The sequence below is a fragment of the Anoplolepis gracilipes genome, chromosome 12 (genome assembly GCF_047496725.1).
Source record: "Anoplolepis gracilipes chromosome 12, ASM4749672v1, whole genome shotgun sequence".
NCBI lineage: Eukaryota > Metazoa > Arthropoda > Insecta > Hymenoptera > Formicidae > Anoplolepis > Anoplolepis gracilipes.
Genome location: NC_132981.1, coordinates 5,673,488 through 5,698,694, shown reverse-complemented (window position 1 = coordinate 5,698,694; position 25,207 = coordinate 5,673,488). Strand labels below are relative to the sequence as shown.

Here is a 25,207-nt window from a genome sequence, read left to right as displayed (position 1 = left end):
TTATTGAGCCTTTATATGTTGTGGCTATTATTTTTATTATTAAATTTCATTTAATTATTGTATACAATAGTATATGAAATATATAATAAAACTGTATTCAGGACTAAAGACTGACTTTCAAGTAGTAAAATGAATATATGAATTTAGATTTACGATTTAAACGATACCGATGGAGGCGAGAGTAAACGGGGCGGCTCCGCGCCGGTCGCGGCGAGAGGCGCGGAAAAGCTCGCGGCGAGTTTAATGCAGCAACCGGAGAAGAGCGCGAGACGGTCTCGCGGAACGGCCGGCTCTAATCAATACGCTCGTCGTGCGAAAGCGACGCGACGAACGGAAGAAACGAGAACGCGGTGGTGGCGGTGGCGGGTGGCGGTGGTCGCGCGCGGCCGAGCTTCGAGCTTCGAGCTTTCAGTCGGACGCACGCTCGCGTCGGGGATACTCACGCGCGTTGGAAGCACGCGCGAGAAAGGGAAAGAGAGAGAGAAAGAGGGGGAAGAGAGAGAGAGAGAGAGAGAGAGAGAGAGAGAAAGAGAGAGGCACACGCACGTCCACCCGCACGTAAAGCGCGGCACGGGGATCGGCAACCCCGAAAGGTGGAGTAGCGTCTCGGGCGGCAAAATGGCGGTCGTGATAAGAAACAAATGATCGAGGATTGGCGAACAGCGATAAACTGATTGTGAGAGCCGCGCGAAATCCAAGGGTGGTTTCTCTCCTCTCGGTGGTGCGCGAGATTACGGTGCGGCTACGGTTTATCCTGCTCCCCGGGCCGCGGTGATATCGCGGGATATAGACGCGTCGCGTTCGCGACGCGCTCTCCGCCCCTTCGGCGAGGAGGAGGCTATATATGTACCTCCCGGTTTTGAAATCACGAGGGTGACCATGAGGGATTGGGCCGCGGGACACACGCTGGTCGCGTGCGGGCGCGCTGACGTGTGAGCTGACTGTGTGATTCGATTATCGATCACGGGATCCGTCACGGAACGAAGGCAGGAGGGTGCGCTCGAGGATGCTCGCGGAAAAAGCGACGTGGAATCCGGCCGCGGGTCAATCCGGTGTCGCGGGAAACGGTGCCGATTCGATAGATTGATGGACCTGCCGACGGGAAGGCCGATCGCGTCGCAACCATGCATCTGCACTTTGAGAAGAATAACAACGCCAAATGCGACTGCAATATCCTGTCGCTCAGCTGGATGGGCAAAGTGCCGGACGAGTCGCCGGAGGTAAATTTTTTTCAAGTATAATTTATCAAATTATTTCAGGTGCGTCAGCGTTTTTTATTCTCTTCTACTTGATCGTCTCTCCAATGTAAATATTTTTTTTTTACCTGCTCTTTATTGCCGATTATATTATTCTTATTTTATATTTAAGAGAGCACTGACTTTAATTATTTATTTATTTTTTTTTTTATCATGTATTTATGGATCTTTATTTATCATTAAAAGACACGGATATGAGAAGAAATATGTTTCTAGCCTTTCCCTTTGACAGTCAAACTGTCGGGAAGAAAAATTCGACGATTTCTATGCGCGATAGATTCGACGCATTTGATCGAGCGCAAATGCAAGAGTCTAAAAATGTATTTTATCGCATCACGTTCCACAAGTCATTAGGTAAAATGATATCGTTATTCATACTCGTTAATAATAATACGTATTAACATATTAGCGTATGTTATGCAACAACTCGACGACGCATTATTATAACACGCGCGCGCTGCGGATAATAGTTCTTGCGAGCAAGTTGTTGAATAAGTTTGCATGTATGTATATTCGTTGCGTATTGCGTGCCAACGAAGAACTCTCGCTTTACAAGCAAAGGTTTATCTCCGTTTCGGTTCCTCTCCAGAGAATTTTTAGATTCTACCGCAAGATCGGCCGTAGTTATTTTTGTATGTCGATCGCGCCGACATCGTCGGAAAGATTCCGTCTTTAGACGGATTATGTAATATATCGATAACAGATCGGAAATATACCGAAAAAATCTCTGCAATCGCGACAGGGACGATCAATTTTTATTCTTGATTCGATGAAATTTCATTTCGTGACATTCGTGTCCATCATTCACGACGACAAGGGAAGGGAACAAAATTATAAACGCGAACAGCGGCCGGCGCGCTGCAGTAAAACAGTATATAAGTATGAATAAAAATGCAGCTGTCGCACATATAAGTATCTCGCTATTGTCGTGCAACGCGGGGGAGAAACGATGATTAGATAAAACTTTTCACCTTCAGGCGAAAACTCGTGCAAAATTAATTTGTCTCGTCTCGCGCGAAACTGCTAGGACAATTAGTTCACGTTCGTTTGCTTACAACTTTAGTAGAACTATACTATACTCTATAATAGAATTATATTGTACCATAATGCATATTTACCATTATATTATATTATAATATTTATATACACGTTTATATACCTACTACATTTTTGAAAACCTGATCTTACATCCGAGTTAAGTAAATAAATAAGATAAATAAGATAACCGGTTAACTCTCTTCACAGTCTTATGTATCCGCTTCAAGTCCTGAAACGAGAACTTGAGCGGTATCTTCCAAAATTAATTAATTCGCTGTTTCGTAACTCTATCGCACAACGATAGAATGTCAGACTTTGAGTATCTCGAAAGCCAACGTCTGTACGGATCATACATGTAATCAATTAGATATGTGATTTCTCTAGCGAGGCAATTTTCGAGAAAGTCTCTTTGCGAGAAGTCTTGAAAGTCAATAACGCCGAGAATCGCACGACCACATCAAAACAGCCACCAACGGAGATTGGAATCCATCAGGATGAGGTGTGCACATTGCAAGGAACGTTCGGGGGGGGGGGAGGGGGGCGAAGGGAGAAGGACGAGACGACGTTGCGAGGGTGAGGGATTTCACAGTAGAGGGTTCGTCTTGGTGTAAAATCTGACTTGGCTACGAGGATCGTGCTTGGCGTCTCGAGTGGATCTTTTCACGGACCGACTAACGAGTGCCCAAGTTTCTCGCGACGGGCTTTGTTTCGTGCCACTTACCGAGGTCATCGAGAAACACGAACTGGCACCATGTGCACCTAGCGGAAGGAGTGTGGGCGTGTAACCGCGAAATTTCTTTTCACATCGAAGAAATTTTGCATTTACTCCACCGCGCGCGTAAATGACTTTAGGATTACACGTGGCTCTTTCCGATTCAATGGAAAAAGGAATAATTGTTTTCCCTGTAGTTTGCTTAATATTATTTTAAAAAGCTACAATTGTGAGAAATTTAAAATTGTAAAAAACCCATTTTAATTGTAAACTTCTCGCGTTATAATTACAGTATGCGACAAGTTAAAATATTTTATTTCTCCCCAACTAAAATTATATGAATTTTTATCCCTCGAGACACACTTTGTTGTAAAAATTAAGAATCTTCATGATGAAACAATAAATCTATTGTTTCACATTTTACAATAATTAATTCATCTATCACTATACTAAAGATCCGATTATATTGTACTCATTTATTTTATATTGTACATATTTATGATATTACACATATTTTCTTAATTTTTAAAATTTTTACATTTATTTTATCATATGGATTTAAAACTTCTTAATTTTGACATCAGATTTGCATTCAATGAATTGAAAAATTTTTAAATTTGAGTAAACAATTGAAAAATATTTATAGATTATAGATAATTTTCCCAAATGATTTAATTTATTAATTTTACGATATTACAATATTTATATAATTCAAGATTTTAAAACATGTAATAAAATAATTTGAAGTTATAATTAATATAAAAAACCAATGGATAGCACTTTTCCTCTTTCTAAGAAATAAAAAAATTATTTTTTTTTGTTTTATATCCTTTCGATATAAAACGTCGCTTTCGAAAATAATTTTCATATGAACGCGTTTTCATAAAGTTACACTTCATCTCCAGGATTTTAAGTTCTCTGTGTCTTCCTTCTGACGATTTGTTCGATGTCTTTCCGGTTCAATGTTCGTATATATATATATATATATATATATATATATATATATATATATATGTATATGTATATATACATGTGCGACGTACAACGGGGATTAATTTGATCGAACTCTCGGACGAGGCAATCGATCAGAATTAATTACGGTTATCGTGCTTCTCGATCGACGAGCACGTTTCTCGTCTCGCGTTTATTCTAATTCATCGCCGGAGACTGCCAATCTGCTGATGAACGATTTGGACGGAAGCCGGCCCTCGGAACGCAGGAAGAAGAGCGATGAAAACCCATGGAGAAGCGAGACGGGGGGAGGAGGGCGCAATTACTGGAAAAATAATTGACTTAGCAGAGAGGGCGAATATTTCGATCGAGTCGCTCGGAGTCTGCTGTCCCCGGGGAAGGAAATCGCGATCGATACGCAGTATATCATCATTTTTTTTGCCCGGTTTCGTTAACTATACTTTGTCGTGTCTGATCATACACGATCGTTGCTGCAAGATATAGAGGTTCCTGGCAAAAAACACCAATTTTTTATGAATTTATGTACAACAGAGGTCTCGATCGGCAATGTCCGAAAGCCTTTACACGCTATATAAATTTTCCATGTCTCTGTAAAACAGGTCGTCAGGAAAATATGTGTATGTATGACAGTCCATTAGAAGGGACCATATTTGCGTACGTCGTGAACAAGGATCGATCTTTCTCATTATCTCGCGATAAAAAAGATATTCTGCGAATTAAAAATTAAATCTATTGAATTAAACTTTTTAAAATTTAATAGATAATATTATTTCCTCTCTGAAATGAGAGACGGAAAGGATGTCGCAAAAAAAATTCATAATCCGTCAGAGAATCACAGAATGCGCCGGTTTCACGTGAATCACGGTCGCGTGTACGCGCTAACCGAGATAATTCACAGTCCCGCGTACGTTTCCATTATACTCGCATTTATTGTGAATCGCGCTCACGAATTGATAACGTCATTATATCAAGAGCCGCTGCTCCACGCGCTATTGTTCGCCGGAAAATTGCACCGACCCGTTTCGAGCCCTAAAATCTCTCCCTCAAGGTACGAAAAAAAAAAAAAAAAAAAAAAAAATATCGCGGCCGCTCGCGAGTCGCGTTCGTTCCGCGAAAGCGTCTCGTCTTTGCGCAACATCGATTTCCACCAATTGAGACCATCCCCTCTCGCCCCCCATTTTCCGCGAATTGCATCCAACGTGTTCGCGAAGATTGGATTACCGTTGATTTCTCTTCCACCGCATCCTCTTGCCGCTCTTTCCTCCCTATTTGTTATATCACTGTGACTTGCAAATAAAGACCACCCCCGTGGTCATCGATCACGCGCGTGGCGTTTGCGAAACATTTCGTCTCGACACGATGATAGAAATCGGGACGCGATTCTGCGAGGACTACGCAACGAAGATTTACGAGCGGGACACAATTTTTTGTTTTTCGCGACAATCGCGAAGGATTATTGTCTCGAGGCTTGATCGCGCAGCGTTTTCACTTCTGACTTTCATTGTTTCGCGAATAGTAGTCTGCGAAAGTTACCTATCGAATTACTTTTCAGTTTCTCGTATAATCGCTACTCCAGCTCTGCTCTCTCTCTCTCTCTCTCTCTCTCTCTTTCTCTCTTGTTTCAGCGTAGTTCTATCTTCTTAGACTTCATCTCATTATGACTACGCAAAACATCTTTGTTAGATCATGCTTTAATTATACCGGCAACCCGATGAATACGCATACTGTCGGAATACGCGAACTTGTCTACTAGGAACCACAAAGTATACGTGTACTTTAACCGTAATTCAATCTGAAATTTTAATGAAATTCTGTGCGTATAATTTACGTTATCTCGCCGCCCTCCGCACGATATTTCAGGATTCAAGATAAACTTCAAACACGAATGGGCAAGAAGAATGTTATATCATATCTTCGAAATCTCTGATGTGATCTTATATATGTACATAAATGCGAAAAGTCCAGAAATACGCAGAAAAAAGAGAAATATTCTTTGTTCCTTGACCTTTTGTTATCCTGTTATCTACATGTTTCTTTTCAATATTATATAAGGAATGATAAACTTTCTTTTTAATCAAAAGTCACACGTAAAATTTGAATGCCCTTTCAAAATATTGTATTCGACATTGCAGCGAATTGCAGGGGTAGATATTCGTCTATCGATGGGAAAGATGCCAAAGAGGGAGGACACAGACGCAAATTATCCAGATCGAATATTTCCTGCATTTGCGATTGGTTTCTGTGCCAAAACCGAAGTCTAAAACGCATAATAATATAATTTTAATCCTGTTTTCATATTACAAAAATCTCGTAAAAATTCTCTATTCGGAGAAAGCTTACAATATTAAACAGTAAATAAACTTGAGAAGTTTTTGTGTAGTGTGCATATATATCTCGATATTGCTAAGGATTCAGGCTGTCTTAAATAATTATGTCTATGTATGTATAGTATATAAAGTTTGGAGAATGAAACCCTTTTTTTAACATTGAAGCCGTCGCCTGACAATGTCATGTTTGAGTTGAAAATATTACGTACTAACCAATGGACGGAATATTTTGAGAAGTATTTTCGATTTTAATTGGTCGATTTCTAAAATGATGCTATCTGATATAAATAATGCAGTAATTAATCATTAACATAATTGTTTGCTGTCCATCAATTTTATATGTACTTAGCAAAAGCTCATATGTTCTAATGAAACTCTTATCACAAATTCTGTAGAATGAATAATGAATCAGCATTAGAAAATGCATTTTAGAATACGTTTTCATGTCATATGACAACTCATTTGTAGATAATTTATTCGTGCAAATTCAGAGATATTTTATTTAAGCTGCTTTCTAGAGTCAACAATTTCAATCATTAAATAAAGTAGGTCACGATATTCTACATGTTGGCGTTTCATAGTCCCATTTATGTCGTTACAGATTTAAAAATGAGTGTGATAGCTATCATGATCGTTCCTCGACAGAATTGTTAAAAAAATCATGCTAATATATCAAGGCTAATATATCATAAATCACGATAAATTATCGTGAGCGAATGACATTTCACGTTACTTTTTATGAGAAGGAATAACTAACACATTGACTGCTTTTGTTTACCAGGATGAAGGATGGAAGCTCGATCGTACAAATTACTACCAAGAAGGATGGCTGGCAACTGGCAACGCTCGCGGCTTGGTAGGGGTAACTTTTACTACATCGCATTGTCGCACCAGAACCGCCGAACTTCCACTCAGGGCAAATTACAATCTCCGAGGGCATCGTAGCGAAGTGAGTATCGCTTCTCTCCTTTAACTTCTTGTCGTCAACTTGAATCTCTCATCATGAACGTTTGAGCGAAATCGATATTAATTAATTTCTTTCTTCTTTGACCATTTTAATGTATTTTTCATTGTTTTTTAAGACTTTGGATTTGTTTTAGTTATTTAGGACAATTTTTATTAATATAAAAAATATTTTTCTTTTTATATATCTATTCTGTAATTTAAAAAATCTTACGATACCAAAATAGTAATTTACAGACTGATGCAATGAGCTCAGCAAGTGCTATGTATATACGATTCTACGGAAATCAGGTCTTTCCGACGCGAGCAATATTCTATTCACTGCTACTTTGCAATATCATGGAAGGAAGCGCGAGAGGGTTATCATTTAATAACAGCCAGTGTGTATACACTTTATCTGCTCGATACCAGTCGCGGAAACCGGTCATAGAGCGTGTGAGTTAAATTGGTAAAGAAACTACTGGATGGTTGCACGATGCAGATAGGAGTCTCTGAGATGATGTATTAAATCGTTAGAAGAAGACAAATATTATAATAAATCAATATATTATATATATATTATATCAAGTAATTTCACAGAGAATAGATCGACCATCTTTTTTTAATTATATAGAATAGAAGCAAGTATATTTTTAATTACAAATTAATATCCACCTAAAATGTCAACCTACGTCTTTTTAATTTTGTAACTTTTTTGAACTAAAAATTTTTATTTAGCAAAAGAGAGAAAGTAAACAGCACACAAATTAAGGAATTAGGATCTGTTTCTCCTTTTAAAATAATATATAGAACAGATAGATGTCAAATTTCATTTCACCAAAATGCTTTTGAAATTCAGTCATAATTATTATGTTCTCTTTAATAAGTCGAGCATCCTTTAATAAGTTTCCGATATTTTCCGAATGACATTCTTTTTATTTTAACACTTTATTTTAAAAGTATATAACATGTCCTACAATCTATTTATTTGAAAATACATGATTTAAAATAGAGATTCATCTCCGTTAAAACTGGTTCATCTATTCTCGTTAAAATTGATTCAACTATCCAACTTTTAAGGGATAGATAAATCACTTTAAAACTTTTTACTATAAATTTTTTACTAAACACAGCTGATCAGATATTATTTAAAAGTGTTTAATAAATATAAAAAATATGATATGATACTTATTCTTTTTCTTTATCGTTGTTAGAAAAAATGTTGCCATATTGTCTAAATTTAAAGCATAATAATTACGTTTATCAACTCGGTATTAAAAAGTATTAAAAAAGGTCATTAATTAATCGAGCTGTAGTTAAAACATCAAACATACAACAATGTTCATTTTCATTTATATGAAAAAAAGTTCAATCTTTGTAATTTTCATCTCAACCAGCGGTCGATCTATCTTTAAATTACTTGATATATCATGTGACATTAATATTAATCTTGATATTTTCATATAAATCGAATTATGATGAATTTTCTCTATTAGAATATATATATATATAAAACGCCGCAATTTATATATATATGCTAATTATAAAATTAAATGAGCGATTAATATTATTTACACATATCATAAACGATTTATATTCTCGATTGATTTATCGAGTAAACACTACGATTGAAATTTTCCTGCGGAGTATTGCAGATAATAATTACAAAGTTTGCCAATATTTTGGAGGAAGCAATTTAATAGTTTCGTAACGCGTATCGCGCAAATATACATACATCGCAACTGTATGCGCCGTCGTGGCCGAAACTTCGTGTAATCTCGGTATCGATAGTAAACGGCCAGGGCGAAGCAGGAGTCCTTTGTGGCCCTTAATCGATATTAAGCCGTGTGACGTGCGCTTTTAACAAACTGCCTGCAGGTGCTCATAGACCTACCTACCTACGTCGTACGACTTCACAACTACAGAGTCTCCTATATATATATATATATATATATATATATATATATATATATATATGTATATATACGTCAAGCTACTTCGTCTCTCTCACCGGCTTCTCCAATATTAATATCACCGGCTTAAAATCTCAGGGGTTGCACCCTTCTTCCTGCTTTTCTTCCTTCCTTCCTCATGTTCGCGCGTTATTACGTATAGCTTTTCGTTTTCTGGTCCTCCTTGCCAAGTTCGCGTAACATTCCCCGGATCTTCGCCGTCTCTTTTCCCCGCTGCGGAAGGAGACTTGCATTACAATAGAACGCGAGTAATGGCATCTGTCCGCCGTAAATCCACGAATAATATATATGGCTCTTATAGATACGAAGATCATTATATATAGAGATAAATGGTTTATACACAGCGAGATAAACCCGAGCTATTTCCTTTCTATTTCGCCATTCAAAAATTCTCTTCCTTTTCTTTTTTTCATTTCAATGTTTTTCTCACCGAGATACACAGATTCCCTCCCAGATGCAACGCACTACACGTATTCACGGGTGCGGACGCATTGGCACTTACGATCACTGGTGCGCACTTTACTCTCGCCCCTATCTTTTATGGATACGAGCCACTTCTACTTGAGGGGTTGGTTCCGTGAGATAACGGGATGTGAGGAGAGAGGGTAGGCGTCGTGGATTGCACGTAAGCATTGCCAACGCACTCCACGTGACGTGACAAATGAGACGTTGGCGCGTTCGCGCGAGGAATCTGTCCCTCGCTCGTCGTCCATTCGAGGAGGTGTTCATTCTTGAGCAGACATTCCTTTAGGCGATGAAACGGCTCGAGTATATAATTCCACTAGTCGGCGAAAAATATCAAAGATATTTTAATCAAACGAAACCAACAGATTATCCGATGGATACCGTACTATCAGACTCTATTCTACTATTTCGTATCAAACTCATCTCATGAGATCAAATACTTTACTCGGCTATGAGGTATTCGAAGCTGCTGGTAAATTATTCGACGGCATTTAAACCGGCGTTAATTAAATCGAGATCAGCTCCCCCGCCCATCGGCGCCTGCTCCGGACACGATAGCGGCACGCGTGCACACGACGTGTATGTCTGCCTGATCTGTGTGTGCGTGTGTGTTATCGGCTCACGTGTCCCCCTTGTGTTCATCTGTTAACTTTCCCGGACCCCACGGACCTTTCGCCTCGTTTAACGGACCTCAGTCAATAAGTCAACGCGAGACCGACACGCAGGCACGAGAGGCGATCGCCTTACTCAAAGTGCATATACGAAGGAAACGATCTTGACAGGCGAGAAAAAGCAGGTCGGGACAAAGGTAGAACGAGTCGAAGACTCGTATTTCGTTATGTCATGTCGATTTATAATTTATACGCATGAATTATGCACTCGCGCTAGATAGATAAGTCGACTGTGTGCGATATTCTTCGCGATATAAAACTAGAATGTCGAACAAGTCGAAGTCGAAGAGTTAAAGTTCGTTCACGGTCAAAAGTTAACATATATGCAAGTGAGATTCCGATGGAAAGAGACTTTTTGACAGTTCACCCTCTCGATTATCCGCTCGAGCGATTCGCGTGTATAAAAAGCCTTTCATTTTACTTCTTAATGTCTTTGCTCTTTTCCTGTCTTTTTTTTCTCTCTCTCTCGTATATACGTAATTACGACGACGAACGTCGAAACCTTGGAATTTTGTGTCCACAATACTTCGGTCCACATTTCAGAGTTTAAGGGTAGTAGCCGCCATGGTATCGATCTGGCACGCAGTGCTGTTTTAAGACCGCGGTTCTCAACTTTCCATTTCCGCGGCTACAACTATTTGTCTAGGGACGTTTCTCTTTTATAGATGGAACGTTACTCTTTCTTTCTTTCACCTTTTATTTAAACACTCTATATCTATTCATCGTCATTGTCTAAAAATAGAGGGCGGCGCGCTTCTCGAATATATATTGTAGGATAAATAACGAGCCCTTGTGCCGCAATAAAAATCCTCCGTGTTATAATTGGTATTCTGAAATGGTAGGAGAGAAGGCAATTTGGCTTGACGCAATTCGGAACACAAGTCCCTCTTTCTTTAGATTGCCGTCGGCGACTTGTGCGGCGATAGGGCTGTATTTTCAGTTATTTCTGTTCTAGGCCGTACCAGCCGCGTTCGGACCTCGAATCGATAGCGCGATTATATCTGCGCTCCTTATACAGTAACTGTCACTTATTCGAGCGCTGACAATTTCCGCATTTTCCGCGACGCGCAATTGCACGATCAACTGGTTTCCATTGGTTTATGTCTTTCTCTCTTTTTTTTTTTTTTTTGACTCCCTTCCAGCCTAGGGTAGTGAAATAGAGATAGGAGGTGGAAAGCTCTACGCACATTGAAAACTTCCTACATATCCATGGATGATGAAAAATTCACGTGTTCTTTTCGTCCGGCTTTCAGCCGGATTCTAACTAGACTTTCTTGGCGCATGGTGTCTAAGTTGATTTTAAGTTTTAATATTATCATCCGAATCAAAAAGAAGATCCGTCCTGAGGATGTAATATGCCGCGTTACTCGCGGAAGAAATGAAACTTTGATGTTGGCCAAGATATTTCTTTTCTACGAGCTAACATCATTAGTCCTCTGTTGGAGTCCCTCTCGTGTATAAGTAACGCTGGTGAGATTTCGAGATGAGTGGAACCCCGACGAAAACATAATGCCAGAACCCCTGCTAACTACGTGCCCGCTAATCTCTCGGGGATAAGTGTACCAAGTACTTTGGTCTAACATTCAGAATAGGGCCGTTAAAACGAGCGTATCGTGCTGGTGGACCAACTCTGTGGAATATTAAACGGACGATATTGTATTATACATATAAATTATTCATCCGGCGGACTCAATACACTTTGATCGCGAACCGGCAGTATTTCGATGGCGGAAGAGCACGTGAGGTAGCGTCAATGGGGGTAAAACGTGCGCGCGAATTGATGCAATAAATGAAGATACTATGTATCGGCAATTTTAAAAGCGCACACACGCAGAATTAACATGTTTATCTGCATGTTCCGGCAATTATAACATCTCAATAAATATTCGAGCATTACTCCGAAGAAGGAAGAGATAACTTCTAAAAGAGAAAGATATCTATTTTGTTTATTAAATTTTTATTTTATATTAAACCGGCTACATTATCGCCTCAAACATTCTTTCATTTAAAGTCTAACAGTCAAACACTTCGCCCATGAAGATAAAAAAAAAATATTCTGTTTACGCGCTTTTCATCTTATTTCTCTCGTAAAATATGCCGTACATGCAATATATATGTATAAGTAATGTAGGAATTTTCGAGCGTAGAGAAGTGTAAATTTTGGTTTACGGAGGGATTCGTCATAAATCATGAGGTGAGAAATTGAGCCAAAAGAACATGACGAGAAAAAATAAAGAGAAGGAGAGAGGAAATATTTCTCGTGGGATACGCAAACGCGCGTGGAGTTACCTTGACACTGAAAAAGAACGAGTGTAAAAAGGAGCATCATTGATTTACCAAACGAGCTTGCCGAGGCTCTGGCACTTGCTGCAGTCTTTACCGCAATGCATTAGCAGTCAAAGGATTACGTGACGATCTGCCCCTGCTTTCGGGGCGAAAAGTAGCGGCTTGGCGAGAAAGGTTGTAATATATTTTCGAGAAAGAGAGAAGAGAAGAAATTTAACTCTTCTCCTCGTCCTCCATCCTTTATCAATATGCATTTCTACAGTACAAATTGGCGTGAATAATGCACGGTAGTGAGATATGGAAGACACAACTTGATGTCATTATAACGCGAGACTTGCATTTTCCCCTCGGAATAAAGATTAAGAGATGAAATTACACGGAAGAAGCGAAAGAGAAAAAAATATAGCGAGAAACGAAAAAAAGGCAGTATTTCTTTCGAATAATTTCAATTACATCTTTCCGCTCGCGTAAACTTCTTCATTCCCGGAGTTGTACGGTTGCATCGAAACGGAAAAGGCAAAATACGAAACAGCAATACGTTACAGATCGTAGAACTCTCAACGAACCTTAACGGGCGAGAGGGGAAAAAAAGGTAGCGACAACCACGTTGTTACAGTCTCATTCGCCGCCCTTTACATTTGAAAATACAATTACACCGAATTATCAGGCGCGCTGTTGCGTTCTCCCTCTCTGTCTTTCTCTCTCGCTCCATGAACGCTATACACGAGACAAAAGAAGTGTGGAAAGTCAAGGGAGCACTATTCAACGATTAATTCGTATTAAACGAAAAATGTGATTTTGCGCCTAGGCCAATGCGGTGGTGCGTGCATAGCAAAAGTGTGGGGGTGCTGTGTATATAAAAGCTGATAATACCACCGTTCGCTCCATAGAATGCGATTATGAGAGCAGGCATCTCCGTCGCTCAAAATAGACCGTTGCGTCAATTTGTAGCTGTACGTAGCGATCGTGCACCTATAAACGACGAATCTAACCCGCTAGAAACACGGTTCTTCTCAATTTCTCTAGCCTTCCAATCTACAAATTTTGAAACATGCAACATTAAAAATCCAAACTGAAGTAAACGCATTTAGCACACAATTTAACATGTGCATAGAAGGAAGAGAAAATTTTATATATATATATATATATTTAAAAAAGTTGCGAATTCTAACATGTTCCCGGGATGTATTCCACAATCTCAGATTCGGCACGATCGCGAGAAAATCCGAAAACATCCACAAAGGCCCTTGTATCGATCAGCACGCTCGCACTATCAGCGACTTTCTCGCACGATCATGTCCCCACAATTTACAACCTGTGTCCCCAGACAGATTTTATTGCACCTATAGAGAGCACACGGAAAATCCCGTTTATTCCCATCAAGCGAGACCAGCTTATCGTAACGCAATTTCGTTCATTGACGATATTTCGCTCGGATGGAATCGCGCTTAAAATCAGAAGGGAGAAAACTTTCTTCAAGTATTTTCTCTTAATAAGATTTTTCCATGCGGATAATATGTCATTTCGGTCTGATTTAAATAAAACCCTCGAATGTCAATGATTAAATATAATGACGCCGTGAAAGTTTGCGTGTATGTGTATTGTGTTAATCTGTGAGAAAAAAATGGTTTCCATTATTACGTTCACACAACGCGACTTTTACATTTGTTATATTTGAAAAAGCACCAATTTTCCCAGGAGAAAGATAAATTTGCAGCAACTTGCAGATTAATCAATCACAGAACGATTCAGCTGTACGACGACACATGGTAGAAAATTGTTCTAGGAGAGAGCACCGATAACTTTCTTCTCTTTTATATATGTTATATACACACGTACACGCACGTGTAAATATGTGTGCAGGCGCACATATTCTTGTACATCTTGTCATACACGTCAAGTATACAGCATCCACCTTCTCATTTTTCGCAGCTCACCCTTTCGCATTTTCCGTTCTTTTAAAGAATATAGACTATCGTATCAAAGCTTCGCGGATAGAAACATTAATCTATCATGCATTTCAAAAATCTGGAAAAAGATAACGTGGCACTCGAGCTGAAGAGAAAAATGTTATAGAGTTTATGTTTTATTTTGTAACTTTTTTCTGAGACATTGTAAAATCTATTAAAAGTTAAAAATTTGTGAAACATGAGAAAGAGAGGGAGAGATAAAAGAAGAAATCTAAAATATAACGATTATTACAAATTACAAGATATGCATAATAAATTTGAGCAATTAAAAAATCTTTCTAAATTTTATTTTTATCTATTTTTGCTTGTTACACTTAATTAATTATAATTCGCGGAGATATAAATAGTCAACGAGCGCAGTACACAGTGTGAATTATCTAACATTTTTATTCTAGAAATTAATTTTCCGATAAACTTCTATTTGCCGTATCAGCAAGATAAAAATATTATAGGCGCGTTCGCTCGTCACCGCAATAGAAGGCAATCGATCGACGATGGAGCAATGACACTTCGTGGATATCTCCGCGCACGTCTCTACTACGACCTATGCTAGACTTACCTTAACCACCAACAGCGTGAGATTAGCTCTTAAAAACAAAGGTCACGATTCCCTTCCTTGAATGATTGATTTAATCTCCTTAAATATTTTTGATTACATTTTTCGAAGGTTTAATCCTTTCCTTTCAAGCCTTCAGGGTTTATCTATCGAAAAAGTTATGCACGTTCGAAACTACGTCTCGTAATTAAAACAGCAGTAAAGCGATATTTTAATATCAAATATATTAATTATTTTAGCTATATTAATTATAAGAAATAAGCGATGGAATGATTCTGATTAAGAATGATAAATTTTCATCAAGAACGCTGGTATGGTACCAATTAGACTTATTGTTATAAGTTTGTTGAGTAGAACCTATACAATTTATTACAGAGCTTAAAATGAAATACAGGAGATCAATTTACGGTAATGTATTATATTAAAGCTGGCAACGTGTAGAACATTAAAATTATCTTTGCGGAACATCGATAGAAAATTGAAAAAATAATGTCTGACAGATTCATTTCATATTCGACACTTTTAATAATTCTTAGACTTCTTCAGCTTATAAATTTCGCCTGTCTAATTGCAGGTGATACTTGTCAAATGGAACGAACCCTATCAGAAACTGGCTTCGTGCGACAGTTCGGGTGTAATCTTCGTTTGGATAAAATACGACGGACGATGGAGTATAGAATTAATCAACGACAGAAGCACACCTGTTACGCATTTTTCTTGGTCTCACGACGGTCGCATGGCTCTTATATGTTACAGGGTAAATTACAATATTTGTTGAGCTTACGAAACAATAACCGTGATTTTTTTCACGAGTTACACAGAAAAAAAGAATATTCTTACTTTGACAATATCTTTAGTTTCAAAATGTAAATCTTGAAATGAGATTATATTGCGTTAAATAAAAAAAATTTGCTTGGATGAAGACATTTTATATAGTTTAACCAAAAAAAATATATTCTTATTATTTAAGATTAATTTTCTTGAATGGAGAGGAAAAATGTTGGATAGAAAATAACACATGTTCAAATCGAAGATTATAATTTTTTTAAAGTTAAACTAATTATTTTATTCTTGAAATGACAATTGTAGTATTGAAATAAGATTATAATATAGTTAAAATTAAAAATTTTTAAATTCTTCTAAGATTATAAATTGTTGCGTATATATATGAAACAATGAACGCGTTCATATGAGTATAAAAGTTTTGATTTGACATTTACTTTTTTTCTGTGTATAATTTCACAATATCTTACTATAAAAAAGAAAAATTAATATAATAGATTTATTTATAAATTTAATGTATAATGTTATTTATAAATGTAACATATTTTTAAAAGTATAATTATATATATATAACAAAGAGGAAATAATCTCTGTTTTCGTTAAATCAACATCGATAAGTCGATTGGTTATTTATTTTATCGATATGGAGTCGCCATTCAGTTCAAAGCACGTTCCATTCAACGCGTCGAGAGACGCGCTCTTTTTAAGACTTCAGAGGTTTATGTATTTATTTACGATCTCTCGTCGTAAACGCGTTGCGCACGTTTCTACAGAGTATCAGTTGGGAGAATGCAATGTTTTATTGCAGGATGGTTTCGTACTGGTCGGGAGTGTCGCCGGTCAAAGATATTGGTCGTCGATGCTCAACGACAAAGCGACGATAACCTGCGGCATTTGGACTCCGGACGATCAGCAGGTTTGAAAAAAAATTTTAATCTTACTTTTTTTTCTTGCATGACTTTTTAATTTATCAACATCGTAATTGTGGTAAACAAAAACAATCGACCATTCATAATATTTATGCGTTTTCATCGAAGATTAGGCGGAACACGAGCGTTATATCGCATACGTGAAATACGATATATTCTTTCCCGATAGAAGCACTCTTGCTTGGCATTGTGGCGCAATATTATACTCAATCATTTTTGACAGCAACCCAGTAGCGAGTTAAAAGCTTTCTCTTTATCACCGATGAGAATATCTTCATCTCTAGATAGGACACCGATAAAAAAAAATAAGATGACATTATTCACCTTTCATCTGTCATTTATAACGAAAGGTCTATTTCGGGACGACCGCGGGTCAGTTAATCGTGATGGACGTTCACGGGGCTATGGTGTCAGAGGTACAATTAGCGGCCGGTGTCACATCGATGGCATGGAGCGCCGAGAAATTTACTATGGAGGAGGATGAGACATGTGACCGATCTCAGAAAGGTATCAATCGCAGCTTTTAGACGCTCGAGATTCTATCAATTTTTAAGTCCGGGAAAAAAGCACCGATCGAGATAAATTGTCGCACACGCATTTATGGTGATGTATGTGCAAGCGCAGATGACCGGAATTACGTCCTAGCCGTTTGTCTTGCCGACGGCAACATCGTCATGTTACGATCGTTCGACGACGTGTCGCCCATCACGATACGCAGCAACCTGAAGCCGCCTTTGCATGCCGAGTGGAGCAATTCTAGAAAACTGCTCGCTATCGCAGGCACGAAGGAGTCCGAACACGTTCACCCGGGAAGTCCGCTGGAGTACACGAATCTGCTCAAGTTCTACTCGGTCAACGGTACTCTCGTATACACGACTGAGATTCCGTACACGCAAGTACGTTTGAAAGAATGCTCGTTCCTCTCTGTCTATCTACCTAAAGTTTATCTATCTAAAGTCGCTCTATGCGAATAAATAATTAATCTTTACGATTTTTTTTTTCACAACTTCACGCGCACTTCAGTGCCCTGTGTCGGCACTGACATGGGGACACAATGACAGGCGACTCTTCGTAGCGACCGGGGCGCGCGTCCACGCCGCTTGGGTCTCCAGGTGATTTCTCATTTCGACATAATCAGGTTTTCGCGAATGCAGATTCCTAATGCGAATGACACTTTGAGAGTTATCGGAGTGATGATATAATGAGATGACAATCAAGTAGGTGTTGTTTCTTGCAGGAGAGTGGGCTCGTTACAACTACTGTCGAGGCTAGCGGTGAGAGCGGCTCTCACGAGGGAGTCCAATGTTCAACAGCTTCCGTTACCGCCGCGATTGAGAGCTTCGGTAGCCGCCCTGTTTGCTAACACGATACGGTAAAGAAAAAGCTTTCATTGAAATTCTTTGACCGTCAAAGACCAAAATATCCCGACGAAGAAGAAATGTTACACGTAATCGCATCTTTCGTGCGTTCCTTTCAGATGTTTAGTGCCGGAACCGAGAGAACTGCGACGCTTCGTGTCGAGGCCACCGCCCGGAGGTAGCCGGTTACATTGCACCATGCTCAGACACGCCGTCGAGCCTGTGCCGTGTTACACGCTGTATCTAGAATATCTGGGCGGTCTTGTGCCACTTTTGAAAGGTAGACGGACCAGCAAAATCCGGCCCGAATTTGTGATATTTGACCCGCAGAGCCAGGAGACTCTGCAAGTGTTCGACGACATGTCGCAGTGTCCGTCGTATAGTGATGGCTCGGATACCGAGAAGGACACTGCGGATTTATGCGGATCGCCCCGGTACCGGAAGAAGAACAGAAAGAAAAGAGACGAGAGACCGAGCGACGAAGCGACGGAGCGAGAGGAGAAGTCGAATGATCTCACATACGTGGATACTTTGCCAGAGGTAATACAATATTCATTTTCGTATTTATATTAAGTGCTATAAAACACGGCATTGGAACATTATAAAGGGTATTTTTGATCGCAGCACGCGAGACTGGTCGAAGTAACGTCGAACATCTGGGGCACGAAATTCAAGTTTCACGGCCTGGCGGACTCGATTCCCGCGAACCTAGGTCAAGTGACTTATCGAACGTCGTTGCTGCACTTGCAACCCAGGCAAATGACGCTCGTGATGACGGAGCTTCGAGACGATCTACCTGCAGGTAATTCCATCTAGCTCTGCATAACTTTCATTTCTTTCTTTTTATAAAAGCTTATCACGATACAATTGTCACGATAGGTCCGGATCCGACGTTCAATCCGAATCTATTCTCCGAGGACGAGGAGGAATCGTATCAAGAATCGAGTTCACGAACCACCCCGGAAGCGCAACCGCCGCCGATCGCGCCCATGACACCTCGCAACGCCCGTCTGAATCATCCGAGTCGACCCAAGTCGCAAATGTCAAATCAGTTCCTGGCGACGGAGACGTTGCCGACGTCGTTGGGGAAGATCGAGAGCTATGAAAGCGAGTACGTGCCGTACGTAGATCTGCAGGACATGGGTAATCTGTACGAAAATATTAGAAATGCTCCCACCAACACCTATCGTACGCCACCGAGACACAATCCGCCACGATGCTGCGACGTGCCGGCTCTACAGTCACCGAAAAACGCGGTCGCGCCTACACAGACGTTGATAGCGACGTCTAACGCGGGCGCCGATTACGCCAATAGTATTCAAAGGATGAAGAATGTTCTCGCGGACGTTCAACAGTCCGGCGTGGCGACGAAGAAGGAACTCGAAAACAACAAGCTCAATCAGATCGCGTCGGACGAGAAGCCGTGCCTGACGTCGAGCACTTGTCCAGCTAGCATCATTTCCATGCAAAACGGTCAGGCCGCGGAAGCATCGAGCAGTCGATACTCGATTTCGCAGAGCCCGGTTGCGAATGGCCTCGAGAATGTCGACTGTACTCCGGCTGTATACTTGAACGGTCTAAATAATATGGCGTGCGCGAGCAACGCCGTCCATCAATCCGCGATGTCGCAGAGCGCTCACAGTTTTGTACATAGTAAGAATAATCAAAATACCGGGGCAAATTTTAATGCGACGTCGTCGAATAACAATAGCTCTTCTCAGATCGGACAAGCCGCGAGTCTACTTGTTAATAAAAACGGCGTACACGGGATAGTATCGGCCGCGTGTTCCTATCAGTTTCCGGAGAACATCGAACAGTGTTTCGGATCGTCGTGCTCGCAGTGTTTCGCGAAGCCGAAGGATTCCAAGTGTCACGTGTGTTACGGCAAGACGAATGCCGGAACGACGGGTGTCGTTAAGCTCGACGAGGATCTGATGCGATTCAGCGACGACGATATCGGTTGCGGCGATACGGGAATATCGCGCGGCGTTCACAGAACCTCGACGGTGATCAGTATCGGTCCGATGTGCTCCAACGACTCGATCGTCAGGAGTTGCAGCGTCGGTTATTTAGACCTGGTGGATGCTCAACTAGTGCCGTGCGACGTGGCATTGAGAATGCTGCGGAGAGACGCGCCGAATAAAAGACTGGTATTGGTGTCGCGAAAAACGAAACGGCGAAAAAGGAACAAGCCTCAGCCGCAACTCGACGTAAGTCAGCCGAGCTCGAAGCCACCTAGATTGCGCAATTGCGGCAAATCCAAGAGTCTGGATTCTAGCGATATTTTTCCGAGCAACGAGCAAATCGCCTCCCCGCCGCAACTGCCGGAACATGTGGAAGAGACGACAGGGGCAGTAAACAATTCCGAGGTCACCGAGGACAGCGCGGTCAAATGTGACGAATCGGGACCGCCGAAAGATACGACGCGTGAGATTATTGACAAACGCGAGGAGAGCAACGGACACGTTACTCACGAGACTCAAACCGAAGAGAAGCCGAGTCAACCGCAAGCTGTCGCGTCACCCGTCAAGTCAGTATAATCAATTCGAAAAATTTGTATCGTATTATATCTCGAGAAAAGAAAACTGCTACTTTTGCGCTTGAAATTCAAATAATAAAAAGGCTGATTGTACTTTAGAGGATCGAGTCCGAGCGGATCGTTCGTCTCGTCGCTCGACGGTCTCGCCGCGAGACTTCGAGATTTCGACGACAGTCATTCCTTGCCACCTCCTTCCCCTCGGCCATCATCGAGGTAGTTATATCGTATCGATATATGTATGTACTTACATTATTACAACTTGATTTGTAACTGCTCGATAAACACAGATTGCCGAGGAGTTCGCCGAGTAGTCCAGCACCGTCTAAGAAAGGCAAGAGACCGGCATCGGCTTCTCCGATCCGTAGAAGGCTTTTATCCAGTCCATTGTTAAGCAGAAGGATGCGAAAGAGTCGTGGCGAAAGCTCAGACGAGGAGGGTCTTCTTCAGGACGATTCCTCGTCGACGACGAGTTATCGAGATTTAGAAACATTCCAGAAGGCTCAATTACGTCAGAAGGTTTGTATTGCCAATATTTTCGACTTCCGAAAGAGAGTATGTCTTTATAAACACAGTGTATCGGGTTGGAAAAAGCACGCGGGAAAACGATATCGAAATATAGGCGTTATATTTACAGCTCAAGCAAAGAGGAGCGGGAATTTCCAAGCCGGAAGCGATAAGACGCGACGCACAACTCGTGATGCACAATAAGGCGCCCATGTGGAATGAGTCCAGCCAAGTGTATCAGCTCGATTTCGGCGGTAGAGTGACTCAGGAAAGCGCCAAGAACTTTCAGATCGAGTTCAGAGGTAGACAGGTAAGGACGCATTCCTCTCAAGATCTTAGCCTCTCAGGATTTGGCTGTAAAATATATTTTTGTCATTTTTTTTTTTTTTTTTTTCAGGTAATGCAGTTCGGAAGAATAGACGGCAACGCGTACACGTTGGATTTCCAGTATCCGTTCAGCGCTTTGCAAGCATTCGCCGTCGCTCTGGCGAACGTCACGCAACGACTTAAGTAACTATCGCTCTCCGACACGTTTAAACTATACGATGGAAAAGAAACTCTGCGAAGTACGTGTCTGAGAGCGCGTTGAGAATCCGAGAGAGTTCGATCTTTAAGAATGAAGCTCTTGCGCGAGGCCTTTAAAATAATTATCAAGATCACGGAATTCCGTTCACCAACTGTCCGAGATAACGTATCGACGGATATAATTATCGAGACGATAATGGCCGAGCGATTAATTTCCGACTCACACCATCGATCCTACCGTGGTAAAAAGGATCGCGTAATCAGGATGAGAAGATAATTAATTAAGACGTGGGCGAATCGCAAGTTTCGAGGACGATGCGCGGTGAAAAATATACGCTAATTTTCGCGAGTGCAGTTGCGAGCGATTTGAATTTGAGTGGAACACAAAGATTTTGTGTCGGCAGCTATGTTTTGTTGAATGCTTCTTCATCGTACCGTCCAAAATATTTCGTTTCTCCCAATTTCGAGCGCTCATTTTGTATAGTTTATGCGACACGTTGGAGTCTAGTAACGCTGTTGACGGTTTACCTCGTTCATTTTTGCGGTTTCGCCGAGTGTGTGTATTCGAATTTTATATACACATATATATATATATATAAATATAAATATAAATATAAATATAAATATTATATATTGACAGACTCGCACGTACACGGGCGAGTGTTTCATGTTGTTCAATTAAATGTTTCTTAACGCGTATAATAAAAATAACGATAATAATAGTAATGATAATGATAGCGCTAATAATAATAAAAATAACAACAATAATAAGAGTAACGATTGTAACGTAATGTTTGACGTCCGGCCTGTCTTCGCCATTAATGAGATAACGGGGCAGACTAATCCTAAGGAGAGAGCGAAATATCGAAAAGTCAGAGCGAAAGTATGCACCGAGTGTGTTTATGCGCGAGCGAGTGTATATGCATCGCGAGATAAATCGTACGAGTCATCATACCTGGTACTCGCTTTGTCGATACAAAAAGGACGACGTGAACGAGATCGTACCTACTACAGTAGCGCAAAGTGTTCGTCGTCGACAAAAAATTCGCCGAGCGTGCAAAAATTTCGATGACGGCATAAGAGACAAGATTCCCGCTCGCAATCTGCTCGATCCGCGCGATGCAGAATTGTTTCTCGATGCTCCTCTTCGCCGCTCTGCGCCCGGATCTTAAATTACGTAACGTCTCATAAGATCATATTTTCTCACATCCGCAGCCACTCGTTTAAGGAAAAATTGGACGGATTAGCTACATGAAAAATTAATAAATCTAACACATTTCGAGATTCATGAGTTTGACATTGCGCAAAGTACTCTTTTAGTCCTTTAAAATATAAAATTAATAATTAATTTAATTTGTAAGCCAAAGCAAAATTAAAGTAAAGATTTGCCCTGTAGAATATAACTTAATCACAAAAGTCGTAAATATTATTTTATAGCGAATTAACTTTTTTATAGCGATTGTATTATGAAAATTTTACAATCACCGAAAATTTATGAAAATAAAAATTTTAATTCTACTGCACAAATCTTGATTTTAACTCACAAATTAATTATTAATTTTACATTTTAAGCGGCTAAAAGTGTTTTAGGTAAAATGTCAAATTCATGAATCTCAAAATGTATTATTTTTATTAACTTTTGACGTGACTAATTCGTCCAGTTCTTATTTAATTAACGGCATTAATCCGGATTCAGATGCCTTTTTTACACCGCGAGTCGCACCATTTCGAATCTACATCCGCTCCGTTTGAGACGGATTCATTATCCATTAATGACAGCACACAGTTTTAGAAACTTTCGCCCGCCATTCGCACTGATCGTCAAAGTGTTGACGGTAGATCGATTGATTGGTCCTCTAGTCGTTCCTACATATTACTCCACACTCTCGTAATCCGCAGCAAGTAATCATAACGAGCGCTATTTTAACGTAACGTTATGACGAGAATCGCGAACTCGTGCAGTGACGTGGATGATTCGAAAAGTTTAATCGCGAAAGTCTATTGAATATATTGTGTCGGAGAGAATGTGAAAGAATTTTTTTTCTGAAACTTGTCTGATATTTAAATCGTAAGTATATGAGTTCGCGAATTTCTCATAACGATGGAAGGAAAGATTTTATATTCCGAGTGCGGACTTTTTTTTTCTCTTTCATTCGCGAGCGCACGCGTTTTGCATTTAATAGAAAGTTTTCCCTAATACAATTACACCGGGGTGATATAAAGTTACTCGCGTCTATATATACACACACCCCGCTAACTTTTGAATACCATTGAAAGAGCTTGACAACAGGCACATGGATAGCATATTTTCTCGAATAAAGGGGGAAGGGAGTGGAAATGAAAGGAGACGATTGTTTAAATGAAATCTCAGAAGTGTATTCAGAAGTTGGAATGCGCGCGCGATTGGAGGATAATTCTGTACCGTTCATCGTGTCTCATCACATCATTTAAACACCTCATCTCACGTCATCCGATTCGAACATATCTCATTTGTTGTAAAAATATTGCATCCTTCGCGGCTCAGCCGAGCAAAGCGGATTTAAGTCACGCGGAGCAAACGGACATAATGTTACATCATTGTGTGTTTTAAGGCCTCCCCAAAAATGGTGTATTCAAATTGTCACGCGAGTAGCATTTTCATGCGAGTTGAAATATGTGCGAAAATTGCACATTTATGATTTTCCGCATATAATATCAGTTATTCGTATATAAAGATGCTACCAACGCGACAAAAATTCGAAGATCCTTGTATAAGATATTGATATAACGCGAAGACGATTTTCTAGTCAAATAATATCGATGCTGTGATTATCCGTACACATAAAGTAAAATAAAATACGCGTTATACTTCTCTTTTGTAATCTTCGAGAACTTTGAGCGTATTTCGTAGGAGATCGCGCGACGCTTCAACGCCGGTAAAAATAGAGTGCCTACATTTGCATTTGACCGAAACCGCCTATTTAAACAAACGAGATTAATACTCGACATCAAGCCTCATCATCAGATTACACGACATAATACATAACTCGAAAGCCCCCGCATATGAAAAGCTTGTTATATTCTCACACGTATTTCACATATATTTGCACATTTAGGCCATGCATTTTCCAAGAATGTAAGAAAAGATCAGAATTCACATTCAGTAATTGCGCAAAATAGATCTCTGCTGCGATTTCTGATTTATTTCATTCATCGTTCACGACAGGCGTACTTAACAACACGTGACTGACCTCCAAAATGTTCGGCCTAGCTCAAATTAATTCTTAATATATTAACCTTTACGTTTGATGCTTCGTTTCTCTCCTTATCTCAATGATAGTGTTACAAAAAATCGTGCTTAAGGAAAAAAAGAAACGCTATATGTAAATTTTACGACTGAATATATCATAAGGAGAAAGACG

The 25,207-nt window shown here is 40.0% G+C and overlaps 1 protein-coding gene across 1 annotated transcript; it reads left to right on the top strand.

Moving 5' to 3' along the window:
- The first annotated feature begins 334 nt into the window (after window positions 1-334).
- Tusp (WD40 superfamily protein Tusp) lies at window positions 335-24,085 on the top strand. The gene is made up of 15 exons (XM_072903289.1): window positions 335-1,220; window positions 7,087-7,254; window positions 15,743-15,925; window positions 16,760-16,867; window positions 17,231-17,387; window positions 17,505-17,776; window positions 17,904-17,992; window positions 18,118-18,252; window positions 18,358-18,778; window positions 18,863-19,040; window positions 19,118-20,768; window positions 20,877-20,990; window positions 21,065-21,293; window positions 21,412-21,591; window positions 21,679-24,085. The coding sequence occupies exons 1-15, from the start codon at window positions 1,125-1,127 to the stop codon at window positions 21,793-21,795; spliced, it is 4,098 nt and encodes a 1,365-aa protein (XP_072759390.1). The 5' UTR covers window positions 335-1,124; the 3' UTR covers window positions 21,796-24,085.
- Window positions 24,086-25,207: the final 1,122 nt, after the last annotated feature.

Bases quoted from the DNA above. Each gene is read 5' to 3' on its own strand.
- Tusp (XM_072903289.1), top strand. From the start codon at position 1,125: ATGCATCTGCACTTTGAGAAGAATAACAACGCCAAATGCGACTGCAAT. The intron at 1,221-7,086 runs GTAAATTTTTTT...TTTGTTTACCAG, and splicing joins TGCCGGACGAGTCGCCGGAG to GATGAAGGATGGAAGCTCGA. The intron at 17,388-17,504 runs GTATCAATCGCA...GTGCAAGCGCAG, and splicing joins ATGTGACCGATCTCAGAAAG to ATGACCGGAATTACGTCCTA.